The 19,732-nt window shown below is 36.5% G+C and overlaps 2 protein-coding genes across 6 annotated transcripts in view; one reads left to right on the top strand and one right to left on the bottom strand.

The window, feature by feature from the left end:
• LOC127861945 (peroxiredoxin-1-like) overlaps window positions 1–2,354 on the top strand; it is a 35,555-nt gene extending 33,201 nt beyond the window's left edge. For all 4 annotated transcript variants that reach the window (XM_052400710.1, XM_052400709.1, XM_052400711.1 and 1 more), the window contains one exon: window positions 1,547–2,354. In XM_052400710.1, the coding sequence (XP_052256670.1) occupies window positions 1,547–1,632 (86 nt within the window). In that variant the 3' untranslated portion in view covers window positions 1,633–2,354. The remainder of the gene's footprint in view (window positions 1–1,546) is intronic.
• A 5,672-nt stretch (window positions 2,355–8,026) lies between these two features.
• The window catches only part of LOC127861942 (N-acetyltransferase ESCO2-like), a 42,902-nt gene continuing 31,196 nt past the window's right edge, over window positions 8,027–19,732 (bottom strand). For both annotated transcript variants that reach the window (XM_052400698.1, XM_052400697.1), the window contains exons 4-10: window positions 19,420–19,525; window positions 16,342–16,476; window positions 14,847–14,942; window positions 14,102–14,179; window positions 13,604–13,669; window positions 9,892–10,064; window positions 8,027–9,605 (exon numbers count right to left, since the gene is read on the bottom strand). In XM_052400698.1, coding sequence (XP_052256658.1) covers window positions 9,476–9,605; window positions 9,892–10,064; window positions 13,604–13,669; window positions 14,102–14,179; window positions 14,847–14,942; window positions 16,342–16,476; window positions 19,420–19,525 — 784 coding nt within the window. In that variant the 3' untranslated portion in view covers window positions 8,027–9,475. The remainder of the gene's footprint in view (window positions 9,606–9,891; window positions 10,065–13,603; window positions 13,670–14,101; window positions 14,180–14,846; window positions 14,943–16,341; window positions 16,477–19,419; window positions 19,526–19,732) is intronic.

Genomic DNA, 19,732 nt, shown 5'->3' on the forward strand with positions numbered 1-19,732 from the left:
CTCATCTTTCAGGCCTATATTTCCACTAGTTCTGTTGGTTATATTGTGTCCCATCTTTCAGGCCTATATTACCGCTAGTTATGTTGTGTCCCATCTTTCAGGCCTTTATTTCCACTAGTTCTGTTGGTTATGCTGTGTCCCATCTTTTAGGCCTATATTTCCACTAGTTATGTGGGTTATGTTGTGTCCCATCTTTCAGGCATATATTTCCACTAGTTATGTTGGTTATGTTGTGTCCCATCTTTTAGGCCTATATTACCACTAGTTATGTTGGTTATGTTGTGTCCCATCTTTCAGGCCTTTATTTCCACTAGTTCTGTTGGTTATGTTATGTCCCATCTTTCAGGCCTTTATTTCCACTAGTTCTGTTGGTTATGTTGTGTCCCATCTTTCAGGCCTTTATTTCCACTAGTTCTGTTGGTTATGTTGTGTCCCATCTTTCAGGCCTTTATTTCCACTAGTTCTGTTGGTTATGTTGTGTCCCATCTTTCAGGCATATATTTCCACTAGTTATGTTGGTTATGTTGTGTCCCATCTTTCAGGCATATATTTCCACTAGTTATGTTGGTTATGTTGTGTCCCATCTTTCAGGCCTTTATTTCCACTAGTTCTGTTGGTTATGCTGTGTCCCATCTTTCAGGCATATATTTCCACCATTATGTTGGTTATGCTGTGTCCCATCTTTCAGGCATATATTTCCACTAGTTATGTTGGTTATGTTGTGTCCCATCTTTCAGGCCTATATTACCGCTAGTTATGTTGTGTCCCATCTTTCAGGCCTTTATTTCCACTAGTTCTGTTGGTTATGCTGTGTCCCATCTTTTAGGCCTATATTTCCACTAGTTATGTGGGTTATGTTGTGTCCCATCTTTCAGGCATATATTTCCACTAGTTATGTTGGTTATGTTGTGTCCCATCTTTTAGGCCTATATTACCACTAGTTATGTTGGTTATGTTGTGTCCCATCTTTCAGGCCTTTATTTCCACTAGTTCTGTTGGTTATGTTGTGTCCCATTTTCAGGCCTTTATTTCCACTAGTTCTGTTGGTTATGTTGTGTCCCATCTTTCAGGCCTTTATTTCCACTAGTTCTGTTGGTTATGTTGTGTCCCATCTTTCAGGCCTTTATTTCCACTAGTTCTGTTGGTTATGTTGTGTCCCATCTTTCAGGCCTTTATTTCCACTAGTTCTGTTGGTTATGTTGTGTCCCATCTTTCAGGCCTTTATTTCCACTAGTTCTGTTGGTTTGTTGTGTCCCATCTTTCAGGCATATATTTCCACTAGTTATGTTGTGTCCCATCTTTCAGGCATATATTTCCACTAGTTATGTTGGTTATGTTGTGTCCCATCTTTCAGGCCTTTATTTCCACTAGTTCTGTTGGTTATGCTGTGTCCCATCTTTCAGGCATATATTTCCACTAGTTATGTTGGTTATGTTGTGTCCCATCTTTCAGGCATATATTTCCACTAGTTATGTTGGTTATGTTGTATCCCATCTTTCAGGCCTTTATTTCCAATGAATATATTGTAATATTCCCTGTGTTATAGTGTGCCCAGCCAACTGGAAGCCTGGCAGTGACACAATCGTGCCGGACGTGAAGGGCTCCAAGACCTACTTCTCCAAGAACAACTGAACCCCTCTCAATCCCCTCCAGATAGGACTGCATACACTGCAACACGGACAGGGTCATCAAAGATGTAGATGTATAGTGCTGGGTGCTTTCTAGTGCAATCTTGTTTTGGCTTATTGGACGGTGTCTCAAAGCTGTTGTTGGAACATTTCGTATTAAGCTTAATTTACTTGGCACAGCAATCCTGGTTTTTTTTGTAGTTATTGTCAAAAATCTGTTTCTTTTTTTTTAGTTTTGGAAATCGTGTCTCAATTAACAAAAAAAAGTCCTACAACAACTTGTGTAGATTTTAGCTGTTATTTAAAAATTTGTGTTTCTAACAAAATAAACTTAAACTTTTTCATGTGTCTTTGTTTCAAATTTTGACTTGAAGGGTTCACATTTACTTGATACCAGCGATTAAATTATTGCTGTAAGTCTCTGATTATGGTTGTTTGTTACATGGAAATTGCTATAAATTGTATATTAAAAAAGATGTTTATATGTAACTAAAAGATGTTTATATGTAACTAAAAGATAATTGCCATAAACAGAAAACATTTTTGATCTAATGAGGTCGATGTCAGTTTTTCCAAGCTTGGATTATGGTCAGATTTCTAGGAAGAGTTTAATGGTGTTTTTGAAGCATTTGGTTTATATGCAGGTATCTTTACATTTTAGATATGATCAGAAAAGTGTTTGTGTTAAGATGATAAACTGGTATGAAATAAATGTAACATTCTTCATTAAGTCTTTGTTCTGTTGTTTTGCTAGTCTGAGCTATACTTCTTACCCAAATGTTGGCTTCGGCATCAGCGTAATGCTTTTGATTAAGGTAAACCTGCAACATCTTCATATCACTTTTTCTTCTCTACAGGTATTTAACTGAACCTTCACAAATGTGTTCTGTGTCATTGTGTGATGTCAATGACAAAGTTCCGTGCTCCTTGCATGCCATAATAAATGGAATTGTGCCACTTTTTTGTAAGTTAACCTTAACACAAATTGATAATTGGTAGTTTTTGTGATCAGCTTTCCGTCTTGCGTCAATATACTTTGTGAACCCTCTATAGGTCAGTAAGCTTATATGAAACGCTCTAGAGTCCGTTTCTTGGTGTCTATGGGGGAGATGTAAAGAACGCTCCCACAGTGTGGATTGAACCCATGACCTCCCGATCGCTAGGCGGACACCATGTCCACTACGCCACAGCGATCTTTTTCAGAACATTTGTCCTAATGATATATTGGCAGAGTTCCAAACTGGGTCACCAGAGGTCAAAAACTAGGTAACTAGGTTCAAATAAAAGGGTAAAGCTTATGAACATTCTAGATGTCAAATTTGTTCTTGAATGGTCATGAGACCTGGCAGAACATGGTCGATTTTCTTATCTGGCCTTAGTTCAATCTTGTTAATGCTCTGAAAGTCACAATGAAACTTCTGTCTGCATGCAACTTGGTCAGGAGTTTTGTAATTTATATTTTGGCCAAGTTTGAGAATGGGTCCGATCTGTAAAGAGACATGCTTTAGTATAAAGTTATTTACTATCTCTAAGTCACATTTATGGTGCAATCTTCAAGTAACTTTGTCTTAACATGTATCTCAGCTGAGATCAGAAATGGTTCTGGTTTGTTGAAAAAACATGGCCACCAGCTGGTGGGTCAATTTGCCTTAAATGGCTATTGTAAAACCTTGTTAACTTATCATGTCACATTTATAGTCAAATCTTCATAAAACTTGATTATAACTTTTGTTCTAATAGTATTTTCGTGAATTAGAAAATGGTTCCACTCTCTTGCTTGTAATGTTATATTGACCTAAATTAATTATGAAAAGTTAAGAATGTATTTTCTTGGCTTGGTAACATTTATTGTCTTAATAAATATTCATCTTTTAATTCACATATACTTTATAACAATTAAAGACATTTAACTTCAAATATGTCTTTGTGGTAATTATATTGGTTGTCCAACAGAAAACATACATTTAATTAGACTGCAATATTACCCAAAGGTCACACTAATATAGTACACGTTAGGAACATCATGTTAAGGGTTTGAAAAAACAGTGCCTGCATTTTGTGTGTAACATGGCTTGGATAATGTTGCATATTTATGTTAGTAATATAGGATTAATGGAAACTTATGCTTACAACTATAGCTTGGGAGGAGTTTAAATAACATGGCCAAACTTGGATATTTCCTTTTGTTTATATAGTCTATATTTATTTAAACAATAATTAATGAACATTTTTAGAAGACTTGGAATAATTCTTGATATAAACATACATCAATAAATATGAATAATATCATATGTAAATTTATTGAAACTTCATTCACTAAGTTTTAGTCCAACCAGCCAGCAGTAAACTTGATATTGTTGTCACAACTGTTTGTTGCATTAATGTGCATGTGTGTGCCTCCAATCTTGTCTGCATCGTAACTTATCATGCAATGTAACAAGAGCACCGCATAACGGGTGCCAATGCTCGGCTGCGGGTGCATTTTTGAATAAATGAAAGCTTGTAAGAATTTTTTTTTTAGAGGTCACATTGACTTTGACCTAGTGACCAAATAATGGATTTGATGTGTAGAACTTGTCAAGCTACATTTGAAGTTTCAAAGTTGTAGGTGGAAGCACTTTGATTTAAGAGCCAATGTTAAAAAGGTTAACAAAATGTTAAGGTTTTAGCACAACGCGGACGACATAACGACAAGCTGGCTATGACAATACCTCAGGTTTTCTCCGAAAACAGCCGAGCTAAAAATCACTTTCCTTGAATGTTAAAGATGTGGAAATGGTATTGCACTGACAAGACCCATGTCTCTAGATCATATATCAGGGTCACAGTGGTCCAAGTTAGAATTAATTTACACCGTGGCCAGTATGGAGAATTACTTCACCATTCATTATGCAATTCTAAAATAAGTTGCAACAAATGTGTATCATGTGCAGGTGGCATGACAAATGCAAGACCCATCTGGCATGACAAATGCAATATCCATCTGGCATGACAAATGCAAGACCCATTAGCAAGGCTCAAGTGTCAAGTTCACACATGGGGTCAAATTTTGTGATACTACAGCTTGTCCTGAATATTTCAAGTATTTATGATGGTGGTTGTAGATTACTGATTTTAATTCACAAATTGGTTCCAGTTGATTATCTTTACACCTTGAGTGAAACTTGATAATCCCCTGATACTGACAAATTTACCCTTTATCTTATGCTTTAACACTGGAATGTTTAGACTTTAAAGGGTTAAACTGTAACATTGTGCAGGTATAGTCACACAACATCAAAATAGCAATGCCATTTCAAAGTAGATCTATTCACTAATGGAAACCCAAATACCAAGTTTAAATCCCCAATATTTCTCTATAAACCATAGGAAAGCATAAAATAAAAATGCATTCATTGTGCAATATTAAAATAGCTTTGTTGAGGACACGAGACACACACTGTCTTGGTCCTGAACTCACTTTTAAATAAGTATTATACATCGCATGGCATTTTTGACAATGGACGCCACTCTTCGACAATCAAATAATGTTATAAGAGCTCTTATATACAGCCGATATATTAAACCTTCCTCAAAACAATATACATGTACACTAATTTTCACACAAGTCTAATGTATTGCAGAATGTTTGATGAAGTTAATACGTTTATTATAGGGATGCAACAGATGAACCAGTTAACATACTGAACAATCACTTAACTGTTAACAATCTAAACGTATAGAAATATAAAAAGGAATGATTCACACAAAATTTCTCTCTAGTGAAGGTTTTATTGTAGATGTCATTGACACATTTATTGTCCTTAAAATAAGACCAATTGACAAATGAGTGGCCTGTTATTTGTTTACCAATTTACAAGATTGTTGGTCCTTAAATTACAGGAAATATGAATAGTATAATGAAAACATTTTTTTCTTAATTATAAGTAGTTGCTCAAAATGCATCTTATAAACTTCCTCTATAACAAAGTGTTATTAAATAATATAATAACAGGGCAACATTCATAGTGATTCAATTAAGTATTTGATTTAACCATTTCCCCCATTAGAAGCAAAGTGAAAATGGCTTTTGCAGCCAGCATAAAACCAGAACAGCCTGCGATTTACTCGCAGTCTGTTCAGGTTTTATGCTGTTTGATGCTCATCAGTATCTTAGGGTTTGAAATGAAGCCTTTAAAACTTGAATTTAGTAAGAAAGGTATTTAATTTATTGTAACTTTCTATGGGACTACAAATGCGTCAAAAAACATTTCTATGTGGGAAAGGGAAATTTAACTATTTTAAAACACAATTTTTTTCTTTAGCTCACCTGAGCACAACGTGCTCATGGTGAGCTTTTGTGATCGCCTTTTGTCCGTCGTGCGTCGTCAACATTTTGCCTTGTGAACACTCACATTTATTGTCTGAACTACATGAAATTTGGTCAGAACATTTGTCCCATTGATACCTCGACTGAGTTCGAAACTGGGTCAAAAACTAGGTCACTAGGTCAAAAAAAAGAAAAACCTTGTGAACACTGTAGTCACATGATGCCCAATCTTCATGTAACTTTGTCAAAATGTTTGTCTAAATGATATGTTGGTTGAGTTCAAAAATGGTTTCGGTCCGTTAAAAAACATGGCCGCCACGGGGCGGGGCAGTATTCCTTATATGGCTATAGAGAAACCTTGTGAACACTCTTGAAGTCACAATTTTTGCCCAATCATGATGAAACTTGGTCAAAACATTGGTTTCATTGATATCTCGGACGAATTTGAAAATGGTCCAGATCGGTGAAAAAACATGGCCGCCAGGGGGCGGGGAAGTTTTCCTTATATGGCTATAGTAAAACCTTGTTAACACTCTAGAGGCCACTTTAATTGTCCAATCTTCATGAAATTTGGTCAGAAGATTGGTCTGTATGATATCTTGGATGACTTCGAAAATGGTTACGTTTGCTTGAAAAACATGGCTGCCAAGGGGCGGGGTATTTTTCCTTATATGGCTATAGTAAAACCTTGTGAACACTCTAGAGGCCACATTTATTGTCCAATCTTCATGAAATTTGGTCAGAAGATTGGTCTCAATGATATCTTGGACGAGTTCTAAAATAATTACGTTTGCTTGAAAAACATGGCTGCCAAGGGGCGGGGCATTTTTCCTTATATGGCTATAGTAAAATATTGTTAACACTCTAGAGGCCACATTTCTTGTCCGATCTTCATGAAACTTGGTTAGAAGATTCATCCCAATGATATCTTGGATAAGTTAAAAAAAGGTTCCGGTTGGTGGAAAAACATGGCCGCCAGGGGGCGGGGCATTTTTCCTTATGTCTATAGTAAAACCTTGGTAACACTCTAGAGTCCACATTTATTTTCCGACTTCATCAAACTTGGTCAGAAGATTTGTCCTAATGATATCTTGAATGAGTTCGAAAATTGTTTCGGTTGCTTAAAAAACATGGCCATCAGGGGGCGGGGCATTTTTCCTTATACGGCTATATATCATGCTTTTGTAAAACCTTGTTAACACTCTAGATGCCACATTTATTGTCCGATCATCATGAAACTTGGTCAGATGATTTGTCCAAATGATATCTTGGATGAGTTCGAAAATGGTTCCGGTTGGTGGAAAAACATGGCCGCCAAGGGGGCTTGGCATTTTTCCTTAGCTATAGTAAAACCTTGTCAACACTCTAGAAGCCTTATTTATTGTACGATCATCATGAAACTTTGTCAGATTTGTCCCAATGATATTGTGGACAAGTTGGAAAATGGTTCCAGTTGCTTGATAAACATGGCCACCAGTGGGCCGGGCATTTTTCCTTATATGGACTTATGAATCTTCATGAAACTTTGTCAGTATATTTGTTTAAATGATATCTTGGATGTGTATGAAAATGGTTCTGGTCTGTTTAAAAACGTGGCTGCCAGGGTGTTCACTAGTCATGAAAGTTGGTAAGAACATTTTGTTCTAATGACATATTGGGTTGCACAGAACAGGTCAGTTTCTTTGGTTCTCAGGTGAGCAACTTTGGGCCTTTCAGGCCCTCTTGTTTTAATTCCAAATGACATTTATATGGTTTTGAACTTAATAGGTTGAAAGTTGTCAGTGTTTACTCAGTCTTGACCAAGATATGTTGACAATCGTGCATACATTTTAAGTTATAAACACTTTTAAACTTTATTATTATGATAAAGCTATTATTTTACTGTATTTATTATTTATTGGTTTATGTACGTACACCTCCAGTTAGAATGTTATTTCTTTAACTAGTCGATAAATAGATATAAGTATGGGGTAACAGTTGATGTCCTAGCCCTGGCAACTTAAAATAATGAAGACCTTCACCATAGCACACTGTTTATTTGACCGGCATTTCACGCCAATAGTTGTCTCATTAGTTCAACAAACAGCAATACATTTCAAATTTTATTTGATATCAAAACAAATACAAATTAGCAAAAACAAAGTACTGAATCTATCTTTATAGATTAATAAATATATAATTCAATCTTCACACGAGGCTTGCAAACCAACGTATCCATATTGATTAAAAGCACGCACGTTTACATATACAAGAGGGCCCTGGGCTGCTCATCATGCACCTTCAAAATGAGCATACAATATTGAAATGGTAGTTAATAATACATGTAATTATTTGACATTAAACAATTGAAAATGCCTTTTACCGGATGTCAAGAAAAAAACTAACAAATGTTTTTAACAAGATGTTTGGTTAAAATGCAGTGTTTGACAACATATAAGGACAGAGCCATTCCCTGCTTTTAAATAGTGGTAACATTTGCCAACTTGGTCAAGATATTCAAATGTTTTAACCAAATTTTGTGACGGCTGGGTAAAATGAGACCAGCCATATCAGTCTACTGGCCCCACAGCCAGGCACGGAGTAAAACTGGTTTCAACTCTGTGGTGATATCATTGAGATGAATGTTCTGACCAAGTTTCACAAACATTTGAGGCTTCAGAGTGTCTACCAGCTAAATGCTGCAGACGGACATAGGCATTCTTTGCAACATCTTTCCAGAGTTAAGGGCCTTGGCCAGAGACCTTATACAAACCCTGAAGAAGAATTAATTGAGTAAATGAAGTAGATAATAAACTTAATAATAAACCTAAAAATTCAAAGAACAGAAAAATATTCTGCTACTTGGCAGGTATATAGGCAATGGTAAGTAGCCCTTTAAATGACCCAGAAAGCGTAAGTATAGTTCTATTTATTTTGGAACAAACATTTACCAAGGTTATACCCAGGCACCAATTAAAGTGTAAATAGACTATCTCAGACATTAATTTTCATGATTTGGGTAAATAATCAATCTACACAACTGAAAAGAAAACCTTACAGGAGCTGACACAAGTTGTAAAATCCTACAATATTTCATCAATAATGTTCAGTAAGTGAATACAGAAGCAAGCCTAAGGCCAGCTTAATACATGTAATAACGATTATGCAAACATTCTTAAAATATGATATTGTTGTCGTTTGTTTACCACCCATACATAAACAGATTTTCCAATTAATTGTAGGTTCACAACCAAAAGGCTTTATTAAAAAAATACAGCCAATACAAATAAAATAGTCTGAAAGCAAAAAATAACCATATCAACTGTTATCCCATGTGTTATTCTGTAATAATACATCCTATGTTTTTTTTAAACATTACACATTAAGACAAACATGGAATATACCAAGGCTGAACCAGTTCAGTTTCGAAATTTCAACAAATCAATCGAGCAATTGCAAATGTGACATTTTGAAAAAACTATCATCACACATTTTGTTTAAGTCAGTATACAGCCAATTACGTCTCTTCAAACATTGTTCTAAGCCAAGGCTGGATTACTTATTGGTACTTATAGACGAGGAACTTGGAAGTGCCAGTGTACTTGGTGGCAAGCACTTTGCCATCGTTGGTGGGATCTGAGAACGCCAGCATGCTCTTGGGTATTTGTGTGCCATACATGGACCATTGGCTGAAAGGGAAAGGAGCAACACGTTTTTTATGTAGATTATACTCTTTACATTCGGTATAAACAACGGAGTAAAAGTTTACCCATTAAATGTTGTTTTCCTTCAAGTTGGACTGTTTTGCTAATGAAAATCGTTCTTCTGGTCTAGCATTATTGTGAAATAGTTATTTCAGATCTTCATTACATTATTTACAAGGATAAAATATAGTGAGCATCTTTAAAGTCTTTGTTTTTGATTGATTTTCCCCCATGTCTATACAAGGAATCTATGAAACTGATCCTAGCATACCGAACACAGTCGAGCAGTTTGGTTGCAATGCCTTTCCTGCGTGCCTGACTATGGACCCAGATACGGCTGACCCCAAGCATGGCGCGCTCAGGGGTCTCACTGCAGTACCAGGGGCGCTGGGCTGACTGATGGCTGCCAGAGGAGGCCTGGGACTCCACAATCACCCGGTAGCCCTGCAACAACAGACATCTATGGTAAAGACTGGCACACAGTGGGCTATGAAAATATGCAGTCAAAGTTTTATGTTTGCAATTGATTTCCCACACATGTACAAGTAAAATAAGAGAAAAACAAGAGATGTGTTTGTCAGAAACACAATGCCCCCTATTCCGCCGCTTTGAAGCCATATATTTGACCTTTGACCTTGAAGGATGACCTTGACCTTTCACCACTCAAAATGTGCAGCTCCATGAGATACACATGCATGCCAAATATCAAGTTGCTATCTTCAATATTGCAAAAGTTTAACCAAGGTTAAAGTTTGTGACAGACACTTACAATGACAGACAGACAGACACTTACAATGACAGACAGGCCAAAAACAATATACCCCCATCATTCTTATCATACAAATACTCATTTTACAAAATAACCATTTACTCCAACATTGTTGTTTTTTATAACTTACTTACTTTTCCAGAAATGATGATTTTTGCAAAGAGTGTTCCATGCAAGTATTTTATTCACTGTTTAATAGTAGGCAGTAGACGGTGAAATTTGCTATATTATACATTTTTGTAATTCTATTGACCATGCCTGTGTACAAATATAACCATGGCACAACTATTCAGCTGAGGAAACTTAGCCAGTTTTAAGTGGTAGGCCTGGTCATATAGTCAATAAACATACTTAAGTATCTGCCTTAACATATAATAATATAAATTTAATATGGCTATATTGATCTGGTGGAAAAAGGGCCTGGGGCTCTCACCTAAGAACAAGACAAACTTTACTAATCTGCTTTTGAGATGTTTTTGTAATAAATGTGACTTTAAACTTATTACTTCTTACTTGGCTATTTTACCTCTTATGAAACAGATTTTATCTGGAAATATATTGTATTGAAAATCTTGTATTGAGTAAGTTTGAAACTTAGACAAAGAAGATGGCTCCTGGTTGGTCTATTTGAAATCATGGAATAAAAATCTGGTACACATTATTTTCATGTCATACAAGGAAGCAGCACTTCCTGGTAGTCAGATAGTTAAGGACAATGGTCAAACTCCCCTAAGAAATTATTACCATAAGAACACATGTGCCGAGCAAGATTTGAAATGATTGGGTAAATGTGATTTCTTTTTAGCGATTAAATATTAAGTCACAGAAGGAAACCAGTTCCACTACTTGCAGGAATGTATTAAACAGACTTCATTTTCTAACTGGGCATAAATATCAACAGAACAAAAAAATCTCGTTAGCACGTTCCATAATGATTGGTAAGTGTTTTCCAACATTTTCTCCTGTCTTTTCACGCAGTAAGTTGATGAACTGACCTAGTTTTTGACCCCACATGACCAATAATATACTCGCTCGAGATATCAGATCGACAAACTTTAATGTTTGGACCAAATTTTGATTATGGACATTTCACTTCATACAAAAGCTATTAGAAAAGTTTGCTATGATGAGCAAAATTAGCTTATCTTTTTTTATGAATTATAAATGGATTTTGATATAATGAGCAAAGATTGAAAAATGGTGTTCACAATCCTTTAACTTTACCTAGTCATAATATTTGTGACCCTAGGTGACCTAGAACTGAAAGCTGTTGTGATATAATTCCCACAAATATTCTTATAAAATTCAATAAAGGCTGGGCAATAAATGTGGCCTCTATAAAGTGTTCACATGGTAAAAAATTGACGACAGACAATACACAATGGACAAAAGACTAGGGACGCAGCTAAAGCAGAATAGCTTGGGTGGCCCCCGGCCCCTTTCATTTGTATAACCCAACCTGTTAAAATATCCTCTTTGATTTGTATGCCCCACCCTTTAAAATATGTGTCAGCTTTGTTTGTCCCCGTTTAATTTGTATATGTGTTCAATCCAGAATGATTCCATGCGTTCAATTGGCTATTGACAATTTTGAAAGAATTACATAACAAAACAGTATAACTTAATATTAACATCAAATAATATTTCAGAAAGACCATATGCAGGAAATTATTCTGGATGAATGACTGGATACAAGAACTTAAGTGGTAACAGCAATATTAGGTCACTTACAATTTGCAAGTTTACCATGCAATGATTTTTCACCAAAGAGGTCACCCTGCCCTAATAAGCCCCCCCCCCCCCCACCCCCCACACACACATTTGTATTAGTCTGGCTGAATAACTCCTGGAAAGATGATCACAAAAGCCAGCCCTGACAATATGTGCTGAGGTGAGCAAATAAACAAGAGATGTGTTCGTAAGAAACACAATGCCCCACTTTTGCCCGCCTTGAAATAATTTTTTTTTTGACCTTTGACCTTGAAGGATGACCTTGACCTTCCACCACTCAAAATGTGCAGCTTCATGGGAACGCCACTTTTAATTTTTATTTTTTTTTGACCTTGAAGGATGACCTTGACCTTGAACTTCCACCACTCAAAATGTGCAGCTTCATGAGATACACTTGCATGCCAAATATCAAGTTTCTATCTTCAATAATGCAAAAGTTATGGCCAACGTTAAAGTGTTTTTTCGGACGGAAAGACAGACTGACATACACACTGACATACTGACTGACGGACAGTTCAACTGCTATATGCCACCCTACCGGGGGCATAAAAATATACATGTAAATGTAACATGAAGCAACAGTTACCATTATTGTAAATTACTTGTTAATAAATTAATGAAATAAAATATTTGATCTTGACCTGCTAAGACAATATTTGTGTTAGTTTTGGTCACTTTGAAGTACAAGAAACCGTCGGAGACAGGTGATGCTCCCCAAAGGTTTTTTTTGTCACAATATTGCACTATATATTCAGATAAAAGGAAACGTCTTGAGGGCACAGTAGTTGGGGGGACAAGAATTTTTTTATATAAAATTTCAAAGGGCCATAACTCTGTGACAAATCATCCGACCAGAACCCGCTGATAATATGCACATCTCCTCTTGGTAGTGAAGCTTCCCATTAAGTTTCATTGATTCCGGTCAGGAGTTGCTGAGAAATAGCCTGGACAAGAATTGCACTATATGTACAGTTAATGGAAAATTTCAAAGGGCCATAACTCTGTGAAAAATCATCCGACCAGAACCCGCTGATAATATGCACATCTCCTCTTGGTAGAGAAGCTTTCTATAAAGTTTCATTGAATTCTGGTCATTAGTTGCTGAGAAATAGCCCGGACAAGAATTGCACTATATATATATATATTGGAAAATTTCAAAGGGCCATAACTCTGTGAAAAATCATCCGACCAGAACCCGCTGATAATATGCACATCTCCTCTTGGTAGTGAAGCTCTCCATAAAGTTTCATTGAATACCGGTCATTAGTTGCTGAGAAATAGCCCGGACAAGAATTGCACTATATGTACAGTTAATGGAAAATTTCAAAGGGCCATAACTCTGTGAAAAATCATCCGACCAGAACCCGCTGATAATATGCACATCTCCTCTTGGTAGTTAAGCTTCACATAAAGGGGGAGCATAAAAAGTTGTAGACCAAGGTCAATGCAACTATTTGAGTTATACAAGATATATGTATATGACCTCTTGGATAGGCTGGCACACACAGCAACCCTCCACCTTCCTGTTGTCAGATATGTAGAGGAACGCCTGAAATACACCCACAATCCATCACTTACCTAGAATAGTTAGTAAGATGCAACCGAGTGCCCACCTACATTCCAGTGGCGTGTCAATATTTTTTTTAAAGAAGCAGTTCTCACTAACCACTTACCATACAAAGAAAAATGGCCACTATTGTTTTTTCTAAATATTTCTATTGACAATTTTAGAATACAAGTATAAATATTTAATTGGAGAACCAAACTACATGTGACACGGACTAAAATGTTCCCGGAAAAAAGTCTGCGCATAGACTGTGGGCATTGCTCAAAAACTTTGTCATGAAAAAATGTTGTTTTTAGTTTATTATTTTCATATCTACTCGACATAATCTAAATTTATATCCATGTGCAAAAGACAAGTATTACAACAAAATCCTTAAAATGTGTGAATCACTTTTTGCAGTGGTCTATTATGTACCATGTGATCTTCCTTGAAGCCCATGCTGGCCTCTGCATAGCCCAGTTCCTGACCCATCACCTTCAGGATGTCCTCTACCTGCATGAACACACTTAGCGATGTACACTATGCAAAGGTACACATATGGTGATGTACACTATGCAAAGGTACACACATAGCAATGTACACTATGCAAAGGTACACACATAGCAATGTACACTGTGCAAAGGTACACACATGGTGATGTACACTATGCAAAGGTACACACATAGCAATGTACACTGTGCAAAGGTACACATATGGTGATGTACACTATGCAAAGGTACACACATAGCAATGTACACTGTGCAAAGGTACACATATGGTGATGTACACTATGCAAAGGTACACATATGGTGATGTACACTATGCAAAGTTTCATACAAAATATCACAGCTTGAGGTTTTGCCAATTAAGCCCTTCTTGGGTTGCCATTGCAACCAATCTTATTCATGGACTAAACTTTAAATGGGATTCATGCCAGGAAAATTGCTGCCTAATTTTAGTGACACGGACCATACACATACAATAAAGGAAAGGATGTCATTCAAACATATTAATGACAAAGGACACTGTCATTCTTAAATTTAGACAAAAGATAAGGTTTTCGCTGTATTGAGTTAAGAAAGGTTTTATTGAATTCAAATTCTTATTTCAGTTCAAAATAAAATTTCACCTAAGCAACATTAACTAGCTGTAACAATGGTTGATACATGTACACAAATACCTTCTTTTTAGCGTATTTTGGATCCTCTGCCTTGACCACGATGACCCGAGATCCTGTCTCCAGATACTCCTGTACTGTTCTCTCTTTCTTCCATCCCTGTAACACAACCAACCACAGGGGTTAACAACAAACTGCAGGGGTAAACAACCAATATCTGGGGTCAACAACAAACTTAATCCGTCACTAATTGTGCATGTATTTGCAAAGCGTCTGTACCAGTATATCAGTTTCAAGGATTAAAGATGTTATGAAACATCAGTTTATTAAAGTTAATTATGATAGTTTACAGTTTAATTGAATAAATACAAGTGTGCAGCTTCAACAGAAGTAAACCAGCAATGATTTTAAGGTATGCATTTTTATAACTCACTTTACCCTATTTCAAGAATGGAATCATCCTATTTTTCAAAATCAATGGGTGAAAACTGTATTTCCCAAATAATTATCTGGGGCAGGGTCATTTCCCAATTTGAGTGAAAACAACATAATTTTTCCTAATCCTAAGGGACCCAGTCCAAGCCCCAATAGGTGAAAAAAAAACACTGTCATATTTGGCAGGCCCCCCCCCCCCCCCACCCCAACTAACCCTGCCATACCCTTAACAAACAAGAAATTGCCAAGCAATATGGTCCCCTACCAGTGAAACTACACCATTGTCAGTAAAAAAAAAAAAATTAATTTGTTGCCATAGCAACCAGAATTCTCGACATAGGAACAAAATGAAATGACGTGCATAATCTCCATATTGACATCTATCCATGTTTTAAGTTTCATGAAAAAATATTAAGAACTTTAAAAGTTATTGCAGGATCCAGAAAAGTGTGACGGACTGACACACAGACAGACGGAGCGCAAACAATAAGTCCCCTCTGGTTTCACCGGTAGGGGACAATAAAAAGGATTTTCGAATGTATTGAAAACATGGTTAACAAGAGTAACAACATGTCACAAAATGCACTTAAGTTGAGATCTAGGTTACATCTATCACGTTTTATGATAAAAGGATTATATCTGCAACTATTTGAGTAATAGATTAGACAATAATGATTTAATGATGATTCAAGGGCCATAATTCAGAAGTGCTTCAGGCTCTATTGCTGAGAATTTAAAGTACTTCACAGCAAAATAATGCCAACAAACATTATCAATCAGTTTAATTATGATCCTATGTACAAACTTGTTAGCTAGAGAGCTGACAGAGTTACGTGTTTTTTTGTTATATATTTTCAGAGCCATATTTCAGAAGTGCTTCTAGTAATCTGGCTCGTTATTGAGCTGAGCAAATAATTATGCCAACAAACATATCACAAAGTTTCAGGATGATCCAATTGGAACTGTGAGTTCATAAGCGGACATCGTACTCCTGGACACCTCCTGCCTTCCACCGCTGTTCCAACATAATGCCTCATTTTTTTAACAGGTTTTTAAAAATACTTTTTTATAAACCAAATAGCACAAACCCAACAGGAGTATTAAGAAGCGGTAAATACTCTACCGGGAACTTGAGGACATTGAGGAGGCTCTGGTGGAACTTGAGGTGCATGGTCTCGTCTGCAGGCTCAGACTGGGTGTACACCATACCACACACCTCACACTGGGTCGCCCCATACCGGCGCACCTGACCCGCATCCTGAAACATCAACCAAGGATATGTCTCACTAAAACACACTTTATTCTAGGTTAGAGGCGCATTACATGGTAAATTTTATTTTTAAAATCTTTTACAAAGTTTTAATATATATATATATTTAGTGCATATTAGACAGGTTTTCTTTTACAAACACTCGGTAAAATAATTTTTTTAAATAAAAAAACAACAACAAAAAAACTTGCGCCTTTGACATATTTTGCTGGTGCAGGGAAATAAATAGTATAGGACACTTGTAATGCATCAAGTACTACAATGTTCAGGCCCACAATAAATAAGTACAGGGGTCTCACTAGGAATTTAAAACAGGAGTCCTTGGACTCCTTACTTGGAAAAAGAAGGAGTCCAAAAGGAAAAAATAGGAGTCCCAATCAATATTGCAAACATCTTCAAATTTTCAGCAAAAAATCCATTTAAATAAAGAATAAATATAAAATAATAAATAATATAAATGTTGGTTTCATTATTAAAACCCCAAGTTCAAAATGTACATTAGGAATCCCACTCATTATGTTCTCTTTATTGTTTCTTGAATAAAATATCATGTAGAAAAAAACAAAATAAACAACTCTTTTAAGGCAAGTGTGCATAAAAGTGCTTAATATATTTCCATACATACCCCACTTATATACATTTTCTTTTTTTTGTAAACAAAACATTATCATTACCCTGCAATGATATTTCCATTTGAAACAACAATAAAACCAGTTAAATACAAAAGTCTTTGACAATAACAACAGTGTTACCAGATGACATCAATTAAACCTATGCCTGAAAAATACTGCAAGTTGTGAATGGTGTTGGCAGACATCAAAGGTCTTTGAGGGGCAAGTTTCTAGGAAGTTACCTTAATTTTGTAACACATCAGCACGTGGATATTTCAAACAGCATTAATCAATACTACATTACTGTAAGCATGCTCATACTGTCAGATAAAGCATCAGGGCTTTGCTCCCTAGAGGATGAGATGTGGGAAAACAACGATTTAGAAATATTGATTAATTCAATTTTAAACAGGTGTGAGGAAATAAATTTGCTTCACAGGTTTTGTTTGATAATGGATTGACTTGAAGATCCCAGTTATTAAAAAACTTGCATCCTGGGGACTCTCAATTGGTTTCAAATAGGCATCATTTTTTTAATTTATGCGTACAAATACGCTTGATTAAGCGTTTCCGAGAGCCCTGAAGTATATTGTAGTTTTGTCAATTAACAAACAAGAGTGCCAAACTTTCACAAGATACGCCCGCTCGAAGGTTTTGGACACCATGCTCAATGCTTGAAATGCACTAAGTGACCTTGAGACCTAGTTATTGACCCGGCATGACCCATATTTGAACTTGACCTAGATATCATTTAGACGTAACATCTGACTAAATTCGGTGAAGATCAGATGAAAACTACTTCAATTAGAGAGCGGACACCATGCTAAATGCTTGAAATGCACTAAGTGACATTGTGACCTCGTTTTTGACCCGGCGTGACCCATATTTAAACTTGACCTACATATCATCTAGACACAACTTCTGACCAAATTAGGTGAAGATCGGATGAAAACTACTTCAATTAGAGAGCGGACACCATGCTAATTGCTTGAAATGCACTAAGTGACCTCATGACCTCGTTTTTGACCCTGCATGACCCATATTTGAACTTGACCTACATATCATCTAGACACAACTTCTGACCAAATAAGTTGAAGATCGGATGAAAACTACTTCAATTAGAGAGCGGACACCATGCTAAATGCTTGAAATGCACTAAGTAACCTCGTGACCTCGTTTTTGACCCGGCATGACCCATATTCGAACTTGACCTACATATCATCTAGACACAACTTCTGACCAAATTAGGTGAAGATCGGATGAAAACCTACTTCAATTAGAGAGCGGACACCATGCTAAATGCTTGAAATGCACCAAGAGACCTCATGACCTCGTTTTTGACCCTGCATGACCCATATTTGAACTTGACCTACATATCATCTAAACACAACTTCTGACCAAATTAGGTGAAGATCGGATGAAAACTACTTCAATTAGAGAGCGGACACCATGCTAAAAGCTTGAAATGCACTAAGTAACCTCGTGAACTCATTTTTGACCCGGCATGACCCATATTCGAACTTGACTTACGTATCATCTAGACACAACTTCTGACCAAATTAGGTGAAGATTGGATGAAAACTACTTCAATTAGAGAGCGGACACCATGCTAAATGCTTGAAATGCACTGAGTGACCTCGTGACCTAGTTTTTGACCCGGCATGACCCATATTTGAACTTGACCTACATATCATCTAGACACAACTTCTGACTAAATTTGGTGAAGATCGGGTGAAAACTACTTCAATAAGAGAGCGGACACCATGCTCAATCCTTGAAATGCACTAAGTGACCCCGTGACCTAGTTTTTGAACCAGCATGACCCATATTCGAACTTGACCTAGATATTGTCTAGACACAACTTCTGACCAAGTTTGGTGAGGATCGGATGAAAACTATTTGAATTAGAGAGGGGACACTGCTGTGGACGCCGCCCGCCAAGTGTGAAACTATAATACGTCCCGTTTTTAAAAACGGGCGTATAAAAAATTGAGGGTTGACAACAATTAAATATCTTTTAAATGATAGTCAGGTGCTAAAAGTGGGCATTCTGGTAATGTTGTAACTACGAGCCAAACTTCCAAAGTTTTAATGTTGTTTTTTGTGTGAAATTTGTGCAAACAATTGAATTTAACATATTTGTCTAAGAACAAATAAAACTGACAGCATTTGCCTTATATGGCGCAATTACAACCACATTTATGGATATCATGTTACCTATACCACCCAAGCCAGGTTTAGATAGGCCATGTGTCAAAATAATCATTGTGTGTGTCAATATAAACCATGGCGCCAAATAGGCAAATACAGAGTCACCTACAATGGTCATTTGTTCCATAGTGTCCTTGCTGCGTACATATCTGAGCAGGGGCGTGTTCACACCAGATCCCGGGGAGCTCCTGCTGCTTCCTGGAGATGTGCTCGCTCTAAAACATAACAGGTTCTCAATTACTGGTAAGTTTAAATTCAAAGGTAAACAAAAATTGACTAGCCCACAGGCATTACACTTAAAGCTTATAAGTCGTTATGTTTTCCTTCTATGTCCTAAGTATTTTATTAAGGGGTACAATATACGTGTACATATAATATATAGCATACAACTTATATACAATTTATTGATGAAATGACACAAT

This window comes from Dreissena polymorpha, chromosome 16, assembly GCF_020536995.1.
Source record: "Dreissena polymorpha isolate Duluth1 chromosome 16, UMN_Dpol_1.0, whole genome shotgun sequence".
NCBI classification, from domain to species: Eukaryota; Metazoa; Mollusca; class Bivalvia; order Myida; family Dreissenidae; genus Dreissena; species Dreissena polymorpha.